Source organism: Wyeomyia smithii, chromosome 3, assembly GCF_029784165.1.
Source record: "Wyeomyia smithii strain HCP4-BCI-WySm-NY-G18 chromosome 3, ASM2978416v1, whole genome shotgun sequence".
Taxonomy (NCBI): domain Eukaryota; kingdom Metazoa; phylum Arthropoda; class Insecta; order Diptera; family Culicidae; genus Wyeomyia; species Wyeomyia smithii.
Genome location: NC_073696.1, coordinates 170,282,086 through 170,301,746, shown reverse-complemented (window position 1 = coordinate 170,301,746; position 19,661 = coordinate 170,282,086). Strand labels below are relative to the sequence as shown.

The window sequence follows — 19,661 nt, the reverse complement described above, 5'->3', positions numbered from 1 at the left end:
CCCAACAGGGAAAAAACCGTCAAAGTCAACACCCATACTTAATAAATTCATACCTCGTTGATTCCTTGGCGAATTTTCAATCTTTGGCTTCCAATGAACCCGAAATAAATTCTGATTTATTGACAACATATAAACCTAAGTGAAACAGAATGTCACAAAAAGTTCTAAGCGTTGCAAAAATGTACACTTTGGCACACACTCCGGAAATGCGAAACATTTCCAGTGACCCTTGGTCACGTTCAGTTCTCAAGTAATACTAGGAAACTAGGACAGTTTTCCTGTAAAATGAAACCTGTTTTGTCAGAATTGATTCATTTTTCGTGATGTTTTGGCCATTTAAAATTGACAGAATTTTTCCTGCTTCAATTATTTCCCTTATTATACAACCTTCAAAATGAACTTCGGCTTGAAACTACTCCGTAGAAAGCGCTCCCGGCGTAAAACCCGAAGACTTTCCAAAACAAACTGTTTAACTCGTCCGGTTGTTTGAATTTTCATTTGCAGTATCGTAGGATTTGTCATTCAAGGCCTTAACACAATGGATACGTTGCGGCTGCGTTTGCGGCAATTTGACAGTTAGCCCATATATTTACTGTCACATTGACGTCTACGTAACGCAAACGTATCCATTCTGTTTGGGCCATCACTGTCTCTGTTTTTAACAAATTTATATAGCGAAATTGCATTTGTCGAATAACGTTTGCGGTAAAAAAATGGACAAAAATTGCCGATTTTTCATGGGTTTACCTTTAATCGCACTGACGAAACTACTCATGCATCATCAATCATTGTAACCCATGAGTTAGCAAAAAAAAAATTTGACAGCTCTATCAGTCAAATTCTAACTGTGATGACGAAAAAAAGTGAAGCTACTCCGTTCAGAAGTGTGCGCGTTCAAAGAACGGTACCCCGCCGCGTCAAAAACGGACATTGTGCGGCACTTTGTGGACGCCGGGTATGCCGGTTCTGGCATCTACAACATCTTGACTCTATTGGACGACGATCAGAGCATGGAAAGAAAACCCGGTTCCGGACGGTCAACGACCCTGAGCGAAAAGAAGCTTCAAAGGATGCTGAAGAGGAAGACCGAGGGAAAAGTGGCTAAATCGCTGCGTGCACTTGGCCGAGAGGTTGATGCATTCTCTAAAACAGTGAAAAAGTATCTGGAGAACATGGACATACATACAAGAAGCGGCAGCCCCGTCCACTGGTCTCGGAGCTGCAGGCAATGATGCAGCGACAGCGGTTGAATAAGATGGTCAAGTCTATTTTCCAGGCGAATCGCGACGTGGCAGTGGTATTGGACGACTAGAACTATCTTACCCTGGATGGCAATGACTAGCAGGGCTCTTCGTATTTTACCTCCCCCACGAAGGAAGTGAGCACCGAGGTAAAGTTTATTTCACAGACCAAGTTCCCCAAGAAGATGCGGCTGTGGCTGACAATCAGCGAGAAAGGGATGTCAAAGTTGCTCTTCTTTCGCTCCGGGCTGGCCGTGAACGGGGAAATTTATAGTACGAAGTGCCTGACAGAAGTTGCGTCGTTCATCAACGAAATACCATAAGCGCGAAGACACGGTGTTCTGGCCAGATTTGACGTCGGCCAACTACTCGAAGCGATCGTTGGAGGAGATGGAGCGGCTGAATATCGATGTGGTACCGAAGTCGGCGAATCCGCCTAACGTCCCCCACCTGCTTCCCATCGAGAATTTCTGGGCAAACTTGAAGCGCAAGATCTATTCCAACAATTTTGTCGCGAAAACGGAGGAGAAATTAATAAAAAACGAAGAAAGAGCTTAAAAACATGGCTACACGCATGTTTTCGTCCGCCATGGCGAATGTTCCGGTTAACTGCCGGAAGGCTGCACGCAAGAGCGTAATATTTTTTTGCGAGAAAGCTAGCATGATAATCTTCCATGGGAAATTTATCCAACTCAATTATCTTTCATAGTTTTTTTTTCATCACCATCTGAAATAGCTTTTTTCGCACCATCTGGAAAAAAAAATTTTACCCCAAAAATAAGCTGTCAAATTATCGATACTTATAGATAATATCGATAGAACCCCGGAATTATCGATTGTTATCGATGTCCGTTTTGGGCGATATTTCCCATCACTACATTCGACGACTATTGTGTTGACGTTACCATCACATCACCAGAGATGCCAGATGTTTTTGAAAAATGTCTGCAACTGCTCGAAAAACCGGAAATATCTGCTGAAATCCGGAAAATATCTATCTGTTTTTTGGAAAAAAAATCACTTATGCAGACAAAAGTCTGCAAAAATCTGCACACATTTTAAGAAATTCTTCGCAAACATAAGAAGAATTTGAAAAAATCTGCTTAAACTGTAGAAAGTCTGCAAATATCTGCTAATCAATAAAAGTCTGCACACGAACTCTAAAAAACTGCGTTTTGCAGACAAATCTGCATGTCTGGCACCCCTGCATCGCGATGGATATACACGCTCATAAAATGTGAGTCATAGACGGAGTAACTTTTGCTTAGTTTCAGATGTCGGCAACCTGGGAGGGAGAAACGAATACTACACCCAAAACAGAGAACACCCACATGTGTCGTTTTCTGATAGCGTGTAACTGTCTTCTTGCTGTAACGCATGCTGACTCAAACAAAGTTTTTAGTAACATCGGGAATACTGATTGTGCAAATTTTACAGACTAATTTGTCGAGTTTGTGTTTTTTTTTCAATTTGCCGTTGTATAAAAGTTTTTTTTTTTTCAGAGTTTTGAGTTTGACCGTGATTAGTGTGTTTGAAATTGTAACTAAAGCCTTAAATCCAGAGAAGAGCAAGTTTAATAATCGCAGTACGCTAGCATGATTATTACTTAAAGCCTATGCAATTTATTGTTTTCGTAAAAACAAACTAAAATATTTTGTAAAACGACAATGAATACAAGAAATGTTTGCGATGAATATTTTTTCGAGCAACTGAAAGGTATCTTTTTTTCCTTGGTTCAAATTGAAAGTCAATGACAGCTCATTCTGGTTCATTTTGACACTCACACAACTTCGTATCCGTTACTCCGTCCCAGTCGGCAACCACCCCTTTGGCATCACGCCATGTTTCAAGAGCTAACATATCAACATATGTGTAAACGAGATAGCATATCACCGCTTCTTTTCATACATCTTTATCTTACTGCTGACAGCGGGCACAAATTAATTTGAGTCCAGGACATGAATTCATTGCCATTCACTGTTTCTCGGTATAGGGTATAGGAAATCTGAAAAAAAATCTATTCGTGATTCGAACTATGGAAAATCGGTGAATATCTGCGAATCAATAAAAATCTGCACACGGACTGTGAAAATCTGCGTTTTGCAGACAAATCTGCACATCTGGTATCCCTGGTCAATATGAACCTGAATGAGCTGTTATTGCCTGTTAATTTAAACCAGGGAAATAAACGCATATTTTTGTAGTGAGTATTGTTATATTTGAAAGGTATCGCTTTGCTTGGAAAAATATTTATCGCAAACAGTTTTTGTATTCGTCATCGTTATACAAAATATTTTGGTTCATTTTTACGTAAAATGTTTTCGTATCATACCAGAAAAAAATAACATTAACAAAACATTAAAAAAACCTTAATAACTGCTGTAATTGTACATAGTTATACCATAATTAAACTATGTTTTTCATTGTAGATACATCAATTTTACATTAAATATCATTGTCCAGAACAATAAAAAACATCGTTTTTGCCATTTTTACAATGAAAAAGGGGGGTCGTTATATATCTTAACAGCATTTTTCAGGCATTTTTCCTATAAATTTAAAAGTCACTGACAATGTTTTTCATGGTAAAATTATGGTCGGTGGTAGATTCAACAACAAAAAACGTTAATACGTTAAAAAAACCGCTAATTAACTAATGAGGTGTAGAGAATAAAACTTATTCGGATATTTTTGTATTTCAATTACGAACATTTCACTATCCCCAGTTGAACGTGTATCGAGTGCTATTCCTTACAGTACTTTTTTTACCAGTGATTGAGATGTCTGTCTGTTGCGGGTAGCGAACCTATACATTAGAGAAGTGACAAGACACTCACCGTTAAGGCAACTGTCAACATCAAAACGGATAACGGCAATGCAAATTTATACAGCTCACCCGTTTTGATGTTGACAGTTGCCTTAACGGTAAGTGTCTTGTCATTTCTCTAATGTATAGGTTCGCTAGTTGCGGGTGTTGCTTCTTCTTTTTCTTGAAAATACCCTGCATTCTATTTTTTTTTGTGAAAGGACAATATAGTAATGATAGTAATTGATTGTCAGGAAAATGAATTTGTGCTATCCAGATCCGTAAAACACAGTTTTCTCAAATGAAATGTGTTTCGAATCGTGACTATTGCATAAAATTTAGTACGATACTTAAAGTGTACAAATAGCAAAAAATCATGAACTATTGTTGATTGAGATAACAAACCGTTCCACCAAATCTATCAAAGTTGAAGTTTTGAATTATCTCACCAGTGATATTTTACAATACATCGTTTGATCTCATGGATATGAGGTATTTGTTTTGGATGAAGTAATGAATAATGATCATTCGTTATTCAGTTACTGCCACGAGCAACTCTTTCTGGTAAATACTTGGGGGTGCAAAGCTTTAACCTCTGCCATTATGACTGTATACACTAACTACTACTCACTCATAAATCATAATTATACACGTAGAAAGTGTTGTTTTTCATCTCTCGTAAATACTGTTTAAGATGAAAAACAAAGTATGATCGGTTGGTTACATGCCTATGTTGAATTCAATTTATTGATTTATGAAAACACCAATATTGTTCAAATCAATTTAACTTACAGTTAGCAGTTTTAGCAAACGTTACTGTAAATTATTAGATGAAAAATAATTTTGTCATAAAATTATTATTTTACATATTGTATGTATACCAATTAGGCGAAGGAATAAATAATCGTCGAATAAAAAAATATCTACACGACTTTTTTGCTGAGTTGAATACTGATAGAAACACGTCTAGTTTGTAGCAACTATTAGAGTGAAGTGAAGTTTATTAAAAAATCAAATTCATAGCTTACTACTAACATTCCCCCTTAAGCATGAATTTTAGTAACTCCTAAAGCTTTCATGGCATCCAGAAACTTTTGTCCAGTAATCGGTTTTGTCAGAACATCAGCCTTCTGTTGCTTCGATTCTACGTGCAGCAGCTTAACAGTTTTTAACTCGACCTGTTCCCTTACAAAATGGTGTCGCAAGTCGATGTGTTTGCTGCGGGGTGAATACCCAATTTCCTTTTCAGCTAGGCATATTGCACTGTGATTGTCGCAGTTTATTTGAACAGGTTGATGAACTCCGAATATTTGGCTCCGGAATCCTCGCCACCACAACGCTTCTTGTGCTGCAGCAGACATTGCCATATATTCTGCTTCAGTCGTAGAGAGCGCAACGGTTGGTTGTTTGCGACAGCTCCACGACACCGATCCACCAGCAAACTGGAATACATAACCAGTGATCGATCGTCTTGATTCGGGGTCGTTGCCCCAATCCGCATCGCTGAACCCTTCGAATTCTCTGTCATTTTGCTTCACGTAAACCAGTTTCATCAGCTTCGTTCCTTTCAGATAACGCAAGATTCTCTTTGCTGCCGTCCAGTGCGCTTCCCCCGGATTACTGCTGAAGCTACTCACGGAGTTTACAGCATAAGCGATGTCGGGACGAGTGCACTGTGCCAGGAACTGCAGGCCACCCACTAATTCACGGAACGGAACCAATGCCATACGTTGCTTCTCACATTCGTCCTTCGGGCTCATTTCCTTCGACAATCGTTGATTGCCGTCCACGGGCGTCGCCACTGGGTTGCAGTCAATCATTTTAAAAAGTTTGAGTAGTTCATCAATGTAACGCTGTTGATCCAGCATTACTGCATCTTCAGCACGTGTGATCCGCATGCCCAAAATTTGTTCCGCTTCCCCAAGATCCTTCATGTGAAACTTCGCCATCAATTGTCTTTTCACGAATTCTACCCATCTCGGCTGGTTGGAGAACACCAGAAAATCGTCAACGTAAACAGCAACAATAATGCCATCATCACCGACTTTGTAGTACACGCACGGATCGAAACTCGAGCGTTTCAAACCAATCCGCTGCAATTTCGCATCAAGCTTGGCATTCCAGACCCGACTGGTCTGCTTTAGACCGTAAAGCGCCTTTCGTAAACGACAAACCTTTTTGGAATCCTTTTTGTCCACAAAACCTTCGGGTTGTTCCATATAAATTTCCTCGTCTGTCAAGTTGCCCTGAAGAAAAGCCGTCACTGCATCCATTTGGTAGATGCTAAGGTTCATTCGTGCAGCTAGGGCCAGCAGATAGCGAATACTGGTATATCTGACGACTGGAGAATACGTCTCATTGTAGTCGACACCCTTTATCTGAGAGAAGCCCTTAATTACAAGCCGAGCTTTATAGCGCTGCTCCGATCCGTCGGCATTTGTCTTCAACTTGTAAACCCATTTGCATTTCAGCGCCTTTCGTCCCGGAGGAAGTTTAGTTAGCTCCCAGGTTTTGTTGCTCTTCAAGGACTCGAACTCTTCTACCATCGCTTTCTGCCACGACTGTCCGTCGCCGCAGCCTATTGCCTCTTCAAATGACTGGGGCTCGTCGATTTCCTGTGGGCACGGAATGTTTTGAGGAAGAATACTGCAAGTCATCTCATAATCGGTATACTTGCCTGGAAGTGTGCGCTCCCTGCCACTGCGCCTGACCACATTGTGTGGATCCTCTTTTTGCGGAGGGAGCGCTGGTGCTGGAGAAGACATCGTTACCACAGTATCGTTTGCGCTGCCATAGTCGGTTTCACATTCGGTATCACCATACGTGCTGTCGAGATCCGACTCGTCGTCGGTTTCGTGATTGTTACTGTTTGGTGTATCGGACGGAGGATTAATCACTTTTTGATCGACTGGACCACAGCTCTCTAACTGTATCCGATCCTCAACCAACTCGGCTGATTCGTTCAGAATCGGTGTTTCTGCTACCTCACTCAGGAAAACGACATCTCGGCTTACAATAACCTTCTTGGTCCTTGGAACATAAACTCGAAATCCTTTCGCTTGAACCGCATATCCGACAAAAATCCCTGATTCGGATATTACATCCCATTTCTGCCTTTTGACTTTAGGCACATGACACATTACCTTTGCGCCAAATACTCGCAGCTCAGAAAGATCTGGTTGCTTGCCACCGAATGCTTCTTCTGGAGTCACAGTAAACCCCTTCGTCGGAGATCGGTTGATCAAAAATACAGCAGTCGCAACAGCTTCCGCCCAAAAAGCTTTGTCCATCTTAGCATCGAATAGCAGGCTTTTTCAACCACGGTTCGATTCATTCGCTCAGCGAGACCGTTTTGCTCCGGGTTGTAAGGAACCGTCATTTCGTGATGAATTCCTGAACTTCGCAAAAACCGTACCATTTCTTGGTTCACGTATTCTTAGCCGTTGTCCGTCCGTAGTCGCTTGATATGTTTTTCGGTTTGATTCTCAGCATAAGCTTTGAAATCCTTAAAACAATCCAGCACCTGCTTCTTTGACTTGAGGAAGTAGACAAACACCTTCCAACTAGCATCGTCGATGAACGTCAAAAAATATCTGCTTCCGCCTATCGATACGTTCTCCATCGGCCCACATAAATCCGAATGCACTAATTCAAGGATTTCACTTGCTCTAGTGCCCTTATTCTTAAATGGCTGACGATTCTGCTTCCCTTGTAGACATACAGTACACGTGGGAACGACTGCATCCCGGAATCGAATGCCACTAGCCATTTCACGTAGCTGCTTTAGGCTCTGTTGGTGCAGATGACCTATTCGCCGGTGCCAAAGAACCATGTCGTCTGCTTCCTTTGCCGCACACGAAACTTGCTGATTGGCCAAGCACAACTTGTAGAGGCCACCTTCCTCCCTGCCAACAGCGACTAGTTCGTTGAATTTCGATCGAACTTCACAAGCGCCCTTCATGAAGACTACACGATATCCGCTGTTACAAATTTTGCTCACCGACATTAAATTGAGCGCTAAGTCTGGAATGCATAGGACATTAGCCATCATCAAATCGCACGAACAACCTTGCACATCTGCTACGAGGTTCACTGTTCCGGTTGCAACAACCAAAGATTCCGCATTGTTCGCTACGTTGATATGCTGCACCACCTCTTTGGCATAATTCAAAATGGCCTTGTTGTGGCACATGTGAGACGTTGCCCCCGAGTCAAAAATCCATTCCTCGTTCGCGCCAGACGACGCTTCACGGGCACTGAATGCAGCATGCTTGCCTGATGATTTCTTCTCCTTTTTGTCATTGGCCTCTCGCTTCTGACACTCCGACGCAAAATGCCCCAAATGCTTACATTTGAAGCACTTTATTGCGGCTTTCTCTTTCTGCTTTGTCTTAGGATGACTGTAGAATGCACCGTCACCGGAACTGGACTTTGTTACACTACTCATCTTCACGTCCTGGAGGATTTTGGCCTTAACTGCATCCGCGGTAATCTTGATCCCAGACGCCTCGAGGCCCATAATCATAGGCTCGTACATATCCGGTGGGCCCATCAGAAGAAGACTCGCCAACCACGTATCGTCGACCTTGAAGCCAACTTCAGAGAGCTTATGACTGGTCGACATCAGCTGACTTACGTACTCCTCCACAGAACTGCATTCAGACAGCCGGATACTGGTCAGTTTTCGCAACAAACCAATCCGTCTGGTCATCCCGTCATCCTGGAATGCGTTTTTCAAATTCTTCCATGCCACTTATGCCGTTTCTGCACTTTGAACCAGACTGTAGTTTACTGGCTCGATGCTGAGGCAGATGGTGGCAAGTGCTCGAAGGGAACTACCATCCGCCGGATCGTCTTCATCCCGTGTAACAGCGTCCCAAGTTCCTTCTCGAATCAGGAGCATCTTGGTTGCAAACGCCCACGAGGTGTAATTTTCCCGTCCACGAAGACGTTCCGTCGCTGGTAACGTAATTCCACCGGCCGCAGGAAACCTGGAACCAGACCTTCCTCTGTCCTGTCGTCGATTAGCATTTCTGTTATTACCAACATCATCTTCAATTCCATTCAGCGACATTTTTGAAAATTATCTTGATTTTCTTCAACTTCTCACAGCGAATAAGAAAAAAATTTTCGCTCTTGTTACTTCAGTTGTTACGCAGATATAGGTCACTATGGAGCTAGCGTTGCTGTGCCCATAACCTGATAGATACACGTCTAGTTTGTAGCAACTATTAGAGTGAAGTGAAGTTTATTAAAAAATCAAATTCATAGCTTACTACTAACAAATACCACTAATAAAGCTCAATGTGCATTTTTAGATAGTTTTATATTATTATGGTAAAACTTTTATTTCTATATTCCTTGTTTATTTCATAATCCTAGACATATATCACAATATCAATTCAAACCAGGTTTTGTCTAATACTAGGAATAATTAAAGAAAACCTATCAGTGTTATTGAGAATGTATCTAAGCATTTTTATTAAGTATTAGTGTCTCATCAATCAAAGATTCACTTTGCTTTGCTTTATTCTACCTATTACCAAAAACTGAATTAAATGAAGTTGCAACTGCCGCATATATTCCTATTGAATCAATCACCCTCTCCCGCTCACAAGGTTTATCATTAAAATTTATAGCTTCACGAGAAAATTCAAGCTGAACACTTTGTAGACTAACTAAAATTACTCTTGTAATGCTTTCTCTAAATTTCAGTTACCCATTTACACTTCTGAGCCTATTTTGTGTTTATTCTAAATACAGGTACAAATAAACATTCTTCATAATTTAAGGAACAGACATGCCTTTCCCTTGTTATTTATAAAAAGTGCACCTAATGTAGAAATTTTTCGTAGGTTTATACTGAAAGTGATGAAACATCACGAAGGACTGTTAGCAACCTGAGATTAGCAACTATAGGTAGTATATCCTCCTCGACGTTTCATGGCATAGCTTTGTCTCTTGTCTTCATATATCCTCCCAGTGAGCTTCATAGTAACGAGTGTTAATACATTTATTGTGCATTTAAATAAAAATGATCAAATCGTCGCTGATGATCTGGCAGTCAGGCTCACTTCCGATGTTTATTTTTGTTGTTCTCGCAACACTGCAACCATCTCAGCCGCCACTGCGCTGTCACTACGGCTTACAAAAACAAATACATTGAAATCATTCCCGCAGTTAATGTTGTGTGAACACCGTGAACACGCATTTATTCTATGTGTTTGTAAAGTCGGAAGAAAGTTCGGAAGTTCGACTTCCGAACTTTAATTTAGTGCTGGCGCCACAATATTTACCCTCTAGCGCCCAAATTTTTGATTCTGACGAAAAACCCCAAAACGCTCAAAGTGGCCAGATTCATGAAAAAAATAGTTCAACTCAGAGTTTATAAATAGTTTGTTTATTTGTGTTTGTGTGTGTGTTTTTTTAGTAAAAATGTTCATTGTTAAGCTATAACTTAAAAAAAGTTACACGAGGAGAGGTTTAAAAGTGGTGTTTTTGCTGTTAAGCATTTTTCATTTTTGTTAATGCAAATCTCTCGAGAGATCTTTTTTTAAATTTATTTGTTGATTGCTAACTTCATCTATAATTTCTCGAGAGATAAGCTTCTTGAAATTCTGAATTTTGAGTTCTCTTAAAAAATATAAAATTCGTGTAAAGTTGTAAAGTAGGCAATGTATGTAATTTTTTCGAGAATGCGGAAAATGAATGAGGACTGAGGATATGATTTAGACTTAGAAAAAATTTCCCTCGTCTAGAGGGGACTCCAACCCGCAATCTCCGATGTGAAATTCGTGATGTGTCTTATCCGTTCCTATCATGTTCCATATAATGTGTTCTATCGTACCTAATGTCAGACGGTAAAAGAAAGGAACGTTAAGGCATTGTAGATATACTAAATAAGAGACTAACTCTAGGCTATTTGTATGGTGTGCTCAGATCCATGTCCATGTTGTTATTGCCTTTGGGCTTTATGATGTTTTTGAAACCTTCGGTTTTCAAAGTACGACGCTGTATTTCTTTCGTACCTACATCACATGCATGTCCAGACTAACTAGCACAGCACTAGCTTCGTCCTAGCAATAGAAATGTCAGCAAAATTATCTGTAATAATCTAACTATCTTCTGTTTTCCAAAGAGACGACACCTGGCGTTACTAATTATGCCAGGTGTCGTCTCTTTGGAAAACATTGTGTTGACGCAAGAAGAACTACCAGCCACACTGCCAGAAAGTTTGCGTTCCGATGTAGATTGGTGCAACCGAGTGCGCGAGGAGAAGAGATTTTGTGCTCTTCTGGCAACTCATGTAGACGCAGTCATCAATCATCATTAAACCTTAGTAGCGATGGGACACACTTTTGTCCGCAACAAATTTCACATCAGCCAAAAGTGGTAATAAAAGTTAAAGTTAAAATTTACTTCCTTGTTTGTGCTAACCAGTAACCAAGTAGAATAAAGTGGCTGAAAAGTGAAACTGAGTTTTATACTTGCCTGTGATACTGGAAGAATTGCCTTTTCGTGGTCTGCTGCGCCTACCGGTAGAAAATTCTGTTTGCTACCCGCTGTCGTCGTTAGTTTTCTGTTGCTGAGAGGAGTTGTTTGCTGAAGCAGAGCTGCCGCCGTCATCGCCCTAATCAGGATTGGAGTTCTGGTTCATCTTCCACATAAAAAACAACACAACGTAGGGCAAGCGCCAACAAAAAATTTGATGCCGTGACCAGGATTTCTCCTGGGCGCTCTTCCTGTTGGTCATCGCCATTTTGTGAAGGACGATCATCGTTAAAAGGACGCTCAATTTTCTGCAAGGCGCAATTGTTCGGCATAATTGCCATTGTTCCAATTTTAAATCGCTATTGTTCCAGTTACAAATCGTCATTGTTCCGGCCACATGTCGCCATTGTTTCGGCTCTAAAGTGCCATTGTCATTGATTCATAGTGCAATTGGACCTGCTGTGGCGTCCCTAGCCGCAATAATTTCGGATTGAATTTCGTGGATTTTTCGGAGTTTTTTGGTTCTGCCAATCCAGCTGCACCGCGCTGCGCTTATTTCCAACGAGGTTCTGGTGGTTTTTGGTGAAAGCTGCTTTTGGAATCGTAAATTCTTGCTGCTGCTGTTCTCGAGTGTTTAACTACCGGTGCTACCGGTATCTACAACCTGCGTTGAAGCATTTCGGATTTTGGAGATTGCTGTTTGTTCCTGTTGGCTGAAATTAATACAAGGCTCGAATTAGCCTTGGCAAAGGTGAGCACCTTTCCAACCTTTTTTAGTCCCTTTTGTAGGTCTACTTTTGGTCTCTCGTTCTGCAGGTTTTCAACTGTATTCTCAAGTTCGTCGCACCGCATCACATCATGGCGGAACAGTTGCAACCAAGGCAGCTGCTTTCAAGGAGAACTACACTACTTGCGTCTCTGGGTCGGGCAGAAGATTTCGACGCTGTTTATATGCTCAGCGAGACCAATCGCAGGTACCGTTGCGGTTACAGTACCTATCTGGCATTTGGGACGGTTTAGAGACTGTGCAGGCTCAACTAGAGGACATCGTGGACACTCCGGAAGGGCAAGCGGAGCACGCAGCGGTGCGTGCGGATTTCGAATCTCGGCTATTCACAATAAAAGCCAGTCTAACTTCTGCTGCTAACCCCAATCCTCCTCCTTCTCATTCTTCCTCCGCTCTCTCAGGTATCAAGTTGCCTACCATTTCTCTGCCGGAATTTGATGGTGATTACAGGCAGTGGCTTGCTTTTCATGATACTTTTCTGGCTTTGATCCATTCCAACACTGATGTTCCGGACATTCAAAAATTCCACTATCTGCGTGCAGCTGTCAAAGGGAAAGCTGCGAAGTTGATCGAGTCCATCGGTATAAGCTCGGAAAATTATGCTTTAGCTTGGCAAACATTGGAGGGCCGTTATTCCAACGACTATCTGCTCAAGAAACGGCATTTGCAGGCACTTTTCGACATCCCATGCATGAAGAAAGAGTCTGCTGCAGCGTTACATGGTTTGGTTGACGAGTTTGAACGGTACATCAAAATTCTTCATCAACTAGGTGAACCCACCGGATCATGGAGTACTATATTGGAGCATCTTTTGTGCACACGCCTGCACGACAATACTCTTCGCGAATGGGAAAATTATGCGTCAACAGCGGAGAATCCGGATTACACCTGCCTAATCGATTTTCTGCAAAGAAGGACGCGAGTTTTGGAATCAATTTCTGTGAATCATCATCACGACTCGAATCCTACTCCCAAGACCTCTGCTAGTGTGCCAAAGCGGCAATTCCAGTCACAATTTCGGCTGTCTTCCTGTGCATCTACCGCCGCGTCGTTTGATTCCAAATCCGTAGACAATTGTGCAGTTTGCAGTCAACCCCACATGGTGATTAGGTGCCCGAAGTTCAACCAGTTCACTTCCAAAGAGCGACAGCCCATAGTCATAGTCCAAGCGTCTATGTTTCTGAAAACCGGGCACATGGTTCGCTATTGTTCGTCTAATTTCAGCTGTCGTAAATGCAATCGTCGTCATCATACGCTACTTTATTCCGGACAAAGTGAGGGATCGCAGCGGACCAAAGAAAATGTTGCATCTAGTTCTGTTTCTACCGTTACGAAGAATTCGCAACTGGGTGAGTGTTCTGTACCAGAATCTTCGAATCAATCTTCGGTTCCAGCCACCGAGATCATTCCAATAGTTGAAGTTAGTACAGCCGCCCAGTTCCCCCAGGAAAACGTTTTTCTTTAAACCGTTATTGTAAAAGTGATCGATGCTTATGGTCAAGCACATTTAGCTCCTGCCCTACTGGACAGCGCTTCACAACCGAATCTCATCACCGAGCGAATGGCTCAAATTCTTCGACTACGTAGAGAACGTGTCAACGTCATCATGCAGGGTGCTGGTAAGCTTTCTAAGCCGGTTTGGGAGTCGGTATTCACGGAAATCCACTCGAGACGGGACGATTTTTCATGCGGTGTAAATTTCTTGGTAATGGACAAAGTTACGGCGAATCTGCCTCCTCGAGATGTTCCCACAACTGGATGGAAAGTTCTCAAAGGTTTGTTTCTGGCAGATCCGTCATTCAACGTGAGCCAACCAATCGACATGGTTCTAGGGGCAAGACATTTCTATTCATTCTTTCCCAGTACTGCGCGTATCCAGTTGAACGAAAATTTACCTCTTCTAGTCGACAGTGTTTTCGGATGGATCATCGTTGGCTCTGTCAGCTCAGCTGATTCTCAACCAGGTCCCTCGTCTACAGTCTGCAGCATTGTATCAGTTTCAGCAACTACCCTGGAAGACAGCATCGAACGATTCTGGAGGACCGAAGAGTTAACCACCAAGAAAAATTATTCTGTAGAGGAAAGGAACTGTGAAGCCTCATTTCAATCCACATGTTCGCGAAATTCGGAAGGCCGCTCATGTCCGTTTCCCCAAGAAGCCTGATTTTGGAGTAATGCTCGGTGAGTCAAAATCCGGTGCTCTACGGCGGTTCGAACTACTAGAAAGACGATTGGAACGGAATCTGCAACTCAAAGATGACTATCATCAGTTCATGCGAGAGTATCTCTCCCTTGGCCACATGAAGCTGGTCCAAGCGGACGACGATCGTGACTCTCGGACGTATTATTCACCGCACCACTCCATAATTAAGGAAGCACAGACAGTCGAGAACCATCTGCCTGCGCATCGAGCTTAGCGAACTATTGAGGAAAGGTGGAATGGAGCTGCGGAAATGGACCTCCAATCAGCTTGAAGTATTGCATGGATTAAGTAGCGAACAAATTGGAACACAGTCTACCTTACGCTTCAGCTCAAATGAGACCATTAAAGCACTCGGAATCGCGTGGGAACCTGAAGCGAATTGTTTGCGTTTTGATTCGCAGATTTGTAGCAGAGAAGGACCGCACACCAAGAGAACTGTTCTGTCCGACATTGCCAAATTATTCGATCCACTCGGGCTTATTGCCTCAGTAATCGTTCGTGCAAAAATCCTGATGCAGGAATTGTGGTCGCTGTCCTGCGATTGGGATGATCTTGTACCAGATCCCATCAATTCGAAATGGGAAAAATACCATCGAGAGCTCGTCAAGATTTCTGAACACCGAGTAGACAGGTATGCTTTTCTTCCTGATGCCGTTATCCAGCTACACACATTTGCAGATGCCTCCCAGTCCGCTTACGGTGCCTGTACTTACGCTCGATGCGAGCACGCTAAAGGTAGCGTACGAATCCAGCTATTGGCGTCAAAATCGCGTGCATCTGCATCATATTTTTGGTCCGACTCTGCAGTCACTCTGCATTGGCTGAAGTCACCGCCGAATGTATGGCCAACCTTCGTCGCTAACCGAGTATCCGACATACAGCATAATACAAACGGTTGCCAATGGAGGCATATTCCTGGAGCAGAAAACCCCGCTGATCTTGTTTCTCGTGGTTTGTCGGTGGAAAACTTTCTGGCAAGCAACTTATGGAGCAACGGTCCCGTTTGGCTAGCGCAATCACAACAACATTGGCCATCTTCTACACCACCAAGTGTCCCAGAGGAGGAGTTTAAAAGGCGAACGACAGTTGCAGCCATCCAAGCATCCGTTTCAGTTAATCCGTGGTTTCTGCGTTGGTCCTCCTACAAGACTCTACTGCACGTTGTAGCATACTGCCTGCACTTCCTGAATAACACCCGTTCTAAAGCGCGAACACAATCATCAGCACCAGCTCAGCCTGCTAGTAGTACATTAACCGTCACGGATTTAAATACAGCTAAAACATTGCTTCTACGGTTGGTCCAGGAAGATGCATATGCGGAAGAGATTAGGCAGTTACAGAAAGGTAACACGGTGAGCAGACAACCTTCAATTCGTCGAATGAACTCCTTTTTAGACCCTGAGAGAGTGTTGAGAGTAGGAGGTCATCTTAACCTATCCCAGTTGCCATATCAAGCAAAACACCCAGCTTTAATTCCTGCCAATCATTCATTCTCCCGCCTGATAACCGAACATTACCGCCGCAAATTGCTTCATGGCGGCGGGCGCCTGCTTTTGAGTACGATTCGAGAAGAATTTTGGCCGCCGAGAAGTCGAAAACTAGTTCAGAGCATCGTTAGAAATTGTTTCCGCTGCACGCGTCTCAACCCGATACCTGCTCAGCAACAAATCGGCGAGCTTCCAGTGCAGAGAATCATCCCAAGTCGTCCATTCAGCATCACAGGTGTGGACTACGCTGGTCCACTTTATCTTCGCCCAATCCATAAACGTGCCGCATCTGCGAAGGCTTACCTGTGCGTGTTTGTGTGCCTTTCCACTAAGGCGGTGCATCTAGAATTGGTGCGATTTGTCCACTCCAGCCTTTTTATGTGCCCTGCGAAGGTTCATCGCTCGCCTTGGTCGACCTACGCATATCCATTCTGACAACGAAAAAAATTTTGAAGGAGCGAAAAATGAATTAGCTCAGCTTTTCGATATGTTGCACAGTGAGTCTCAACAAGATAAAATTAGTGCCTTTTGCACCGAAAAGGGCATCACTTGGCATTTGGTACCACCCAAAGCACCTCACTTTGGCGGCTTATGGGAAGCTGCAGTTAAAGTTGCAAAGAAACATATTTTCCGCCAACTAGGATCGACTCGTTTGTCGTTCGAAGATATGTGTACTATTTTAGCACAAATCGAAGCAATAATGAATTCCCGTCCGCTGCTACCCATGACAGAAGATCCAAATGACTTGGCCGCCCTGACACCAGTACACTTTTTGATCGGATCATCGATGCATTCCCTGCCCGACCCAGATCTCCATGACGTACCTGCGAACCGGCTTGAACACTACCAGAAGCTGCAATTGCATGTGCAGCGATTTTGGATTCACTGGCGAAAGGAGTACCTTCAAGAGCTGCAGGAAGACACCAGAGGATGGAAACGAAACGACAAAATTGCTCCCGGTAAAATGATCATCGTTGTCGACGACCTGCAGCCCCCAATTCGTTGGCCATTAGGCCGAATAGAATCAGTTCTCCCTGGAAAGGATCAGTTGGCAAGAGTTGTCACCGTTTGCACTGGTCGTGGCATCATAACTCGGCCGATTGCAAAAATCTGCCTGCTACCGTCTGATATAATGGAAACCAACACTTACGAATGTTCCACAATGGCCAGCAACCCACAACCGGCCCAACGGAGTTCGGATTTGTCGTCAGAATAGGCTGAAAACTAGAAAAATTTAGTGTTACGCAAATTTATTTGGTTTAGATTTATGTTTTTGTTTACTATATTTATGTTGAACATAATTGTTCAAAGCGGCGGGTATGTTGACGCAAGAAGAACTACCAGCCACACTGCCAGAAAGTTTGCGTTCCGATGTAGATTGGCAACTCATGCAGACGCAGTCATCAGTCATCATTAAACCTTAGTAGCGATCGGACACACTTTTGTCCGCAACAAATTCCACATCAGCCAAAAGTGGTAATAAAAGTTAAAGTTAAAATTTACTTCCTTGTTTGTACTAACCAGTAACCAAGTAGAATAAAGTGGCTGAAAAGTGAAACTGAGTTTAATACTTACCTGTGATACTGGAAGAATTGCCTTTTCGTGGTCTGCTGCGCCTACCGGTAGAAAATTCTGTTTGCTGCCCGCTGTCGTCGTTAGTTTTCTGCTGCTGAGAGGAGTTGTTCGCTGAAGCAGAGCTACCGCCGTCATCGCCCTAATCAGGATTGGAGTTCTGGTTCATCTTCCACATAAAAAACAACACAACGTAGGGCAAGCGCCAACACATTGTTTTCCGGCGAAAAAATTTGACGTTATTGCCTGATATCGCTTTCCAATGCCATCGGGTCTTATCAACCCGATGGCATTGCGCCATGTTTCAAGAGCTAACATTACAACGTATATGTAAACGAGATGACATCTCATCGCCACCAGAGTCTATTTTTATACCGTACAGTGCCCATTCACCGCTCACTTTCTCTTGGAAGTTATTTTTTCCATAAACAAAAAACACTTTTTGAAAAATATTTTCACCGATACTTCAGCAACGCTTTCCTGAAATATTGGGGAAAATATTTTTCGTGTAGTGTATTTAGTTATGGAAAAAATAACTTCCAAGCAAAAAGTGAGCGGTAAATGGAACCCTCACGCAGGGGCGGACGAAGACTGATTTGAGCTGCAGACGAAAATTTTTTTGGCGCCCGTCTTCATTTTTCGATTACAGTCAGGTTTTTTTTCGCGGTAGATACGTACTTTTTAAAAAAAAACCGTGTAAAAAACCGCGCTAGTTTGAAAATCCGCGTAGAAAAACCACGTTAAATCAAAAATCCGCGTAAAAACCGCGTTAATTCAAAAATCCGCGTAATGTAAGCCACCAAGAAAGGTTTTAATAAAACGCAAGACGCTCTACGACCAGTATTAAAAATTGTCCTCTTTGACGGTTATTTCGGATTTTTCGGAAGGCGGAGGGTTTTCATGACTAAGTCTTGTATTCAGAAAATACTCAAAAGTTTTTGGTTCGCAATCCTTAACTCGAAAACCCGAGATTTTTTTTTAATTAACACGGTATTATTGAAAAGAAGGCGTGAATTCAAAAATCCGTGTAAAACCGCGTAATACTAAAATCCGCGTTAAAACAACGTGTAAAAAACCTGACTGTATATCAATAGTTATATTCGACATCGGACCTGGATACTAGAGAGTCCGGTCCAAAGTTTTTCCGGCTTCAATGTCCGATTTAATTCCTGACCGGACCAGAATGGAGCTATCTGTACCGGGTAATGTTTCTGGAGTACGGAAAAGTCCGGTTAAAAATCAAACTTAACGTGATTTAAATCACAAGCAGCAGACTTACAGGTTTCTTCAGTTGCATTTCTATGAATGTGCGTAATTTCAATCCAAGTAACATATGGGTCATTTCATGTCAAGTGTCCGAGGAAATGCACCGACCAATCCCGATTTCGACCAAAATTTGTGAGTCGATGTATTTTGAGCCGGAGCTTATAAGTACAAAGTATTATACCGATTGGTGGACCCCTCGGCCAATGGGACTGCCGCCACTTTTTGCGAATTTAGCAAAACACCTTTTTTATTTTGTGAATATCTCGGGACCCTGAAGAGCTACAGGTGATATTGACATATCATTTTGAAGGGTTTTAGATGTAGAATCGATCTACGTGATCAATTTTTTTCTGCAGTGTTGCCAACATTGCATTTTTTTCGATTCAAAACTTAATTTGCAATTTCCTCAAAATACCCCCCCTTCGATTTTGATTTTGACTACGCCAATGTGTTTAGCAGACAATTTTACATAGTAATAACCTATCAGCGAAAAAACAATGTAGCGTTCCAGAGATACAGCATTTTCAAAATTGCAAGATTTTGGATTTTGTCTACGCACGAAAGCGCTTCTACATAAATTGCTGCAATCTTAATGGTATCCTAGCAGGCGTTGCCAACATTGGCAGTGCCAACATTGCCAACATTGCATTTTTTTCGATTCAAAACTTAATTTGCAATTTCCTCAAAATACCCCCCCTTCGATTTTGATTTTGACTACGCCAATGTGTTAAGGAGACAATTTTACATAGTAATAACCTATCAGCAAAAAAACAATGTAGCGTTCCAGAGATACAGCATTTTCAAAATT

General features: G+C 42.4%; 3 protein-coding genes across 4 annotated transcripts in view; all 3 read left to right on the top strand.

Moving 5' to 3' along the window:
• Positions 1 to 4,228: 4,228 nt before the first annotated feature.
• Positions 4,229 to 19,661, top strand: part of LOC129733017 (putative fatty acyl-CoA reductase CG5065) — a 60,434-nt gene continuing 45,001 nt past the window's right edge. The window contains exon 1 of one of the 2 annotated variants that reach the window (XM_055694556.1): positions 4,229 to 4,539. The gene's annotated coding sequence lies outside the window, so the exon portion shown is untranslated. Of the gene's footprint in view, positions 4,612 to 19,661 lie in introns of both variants that reach the window. The other variant, XM_055694555.1, reaches the window with a different exon arrangement.
• LOC129728838 (uncharacterized) lies at positions 10,898 to 14,742 on the top strand. The gene is made up of 4 exons (XM_055687305.1): positions 10,898 to 10,907; positions 12,355 to 13,674; positions 13,807 to 14,399; positions 14,458 to 14,742. Exons 1-4 carry the CDS (start codon positions 10,898 to 10,900, stop codon positions 14,740 to 14,742), a joined length of 2,208 nt encoding a protein of 735 aa, XP_055543280.1.
• Positions 14,765 to 16,450, top strand: LOC129728837 (uncharacterized). The gene has a single exon (XM_055687304.1). The coding sequence runs from the start codon at positions 14,765 to 14,767 to the stop codon at positions 16,448 to 16,450; it is 1,686 nt and encodes a 561-aa protein (XP_055543279.1).

What these genes read in the sequence shown, in the direction of transcription:
- LOC129728838 (XM_055687305.1), top strand. An exon ending in TACGAAGAATTCGCAACTGG is followed by an intron (nt 13,675 to 13,806) that starts GTGAGTGTTCTG and finishes TTATTGTAAAAG; the next exon opens with TGATCGATGCTTATGGTCAA. An exon ending in CCACCAAGAAAAATTATTCT is followed by an intron (nt 14,400 to 14,457) that starts GTAGAGGAAAGG and finishes GAAATTCGGAAG; the next exon opens with GCCGCTCATGTCCGTTTCCC.
- LOC129728837 (XM_055687304.1), top strand. Translation starts at nt 14,765, where the DNA reads ATGGAGCTGCGGAAATGGACCTCCAATCAGCTTGAAGTATTGCATGGA.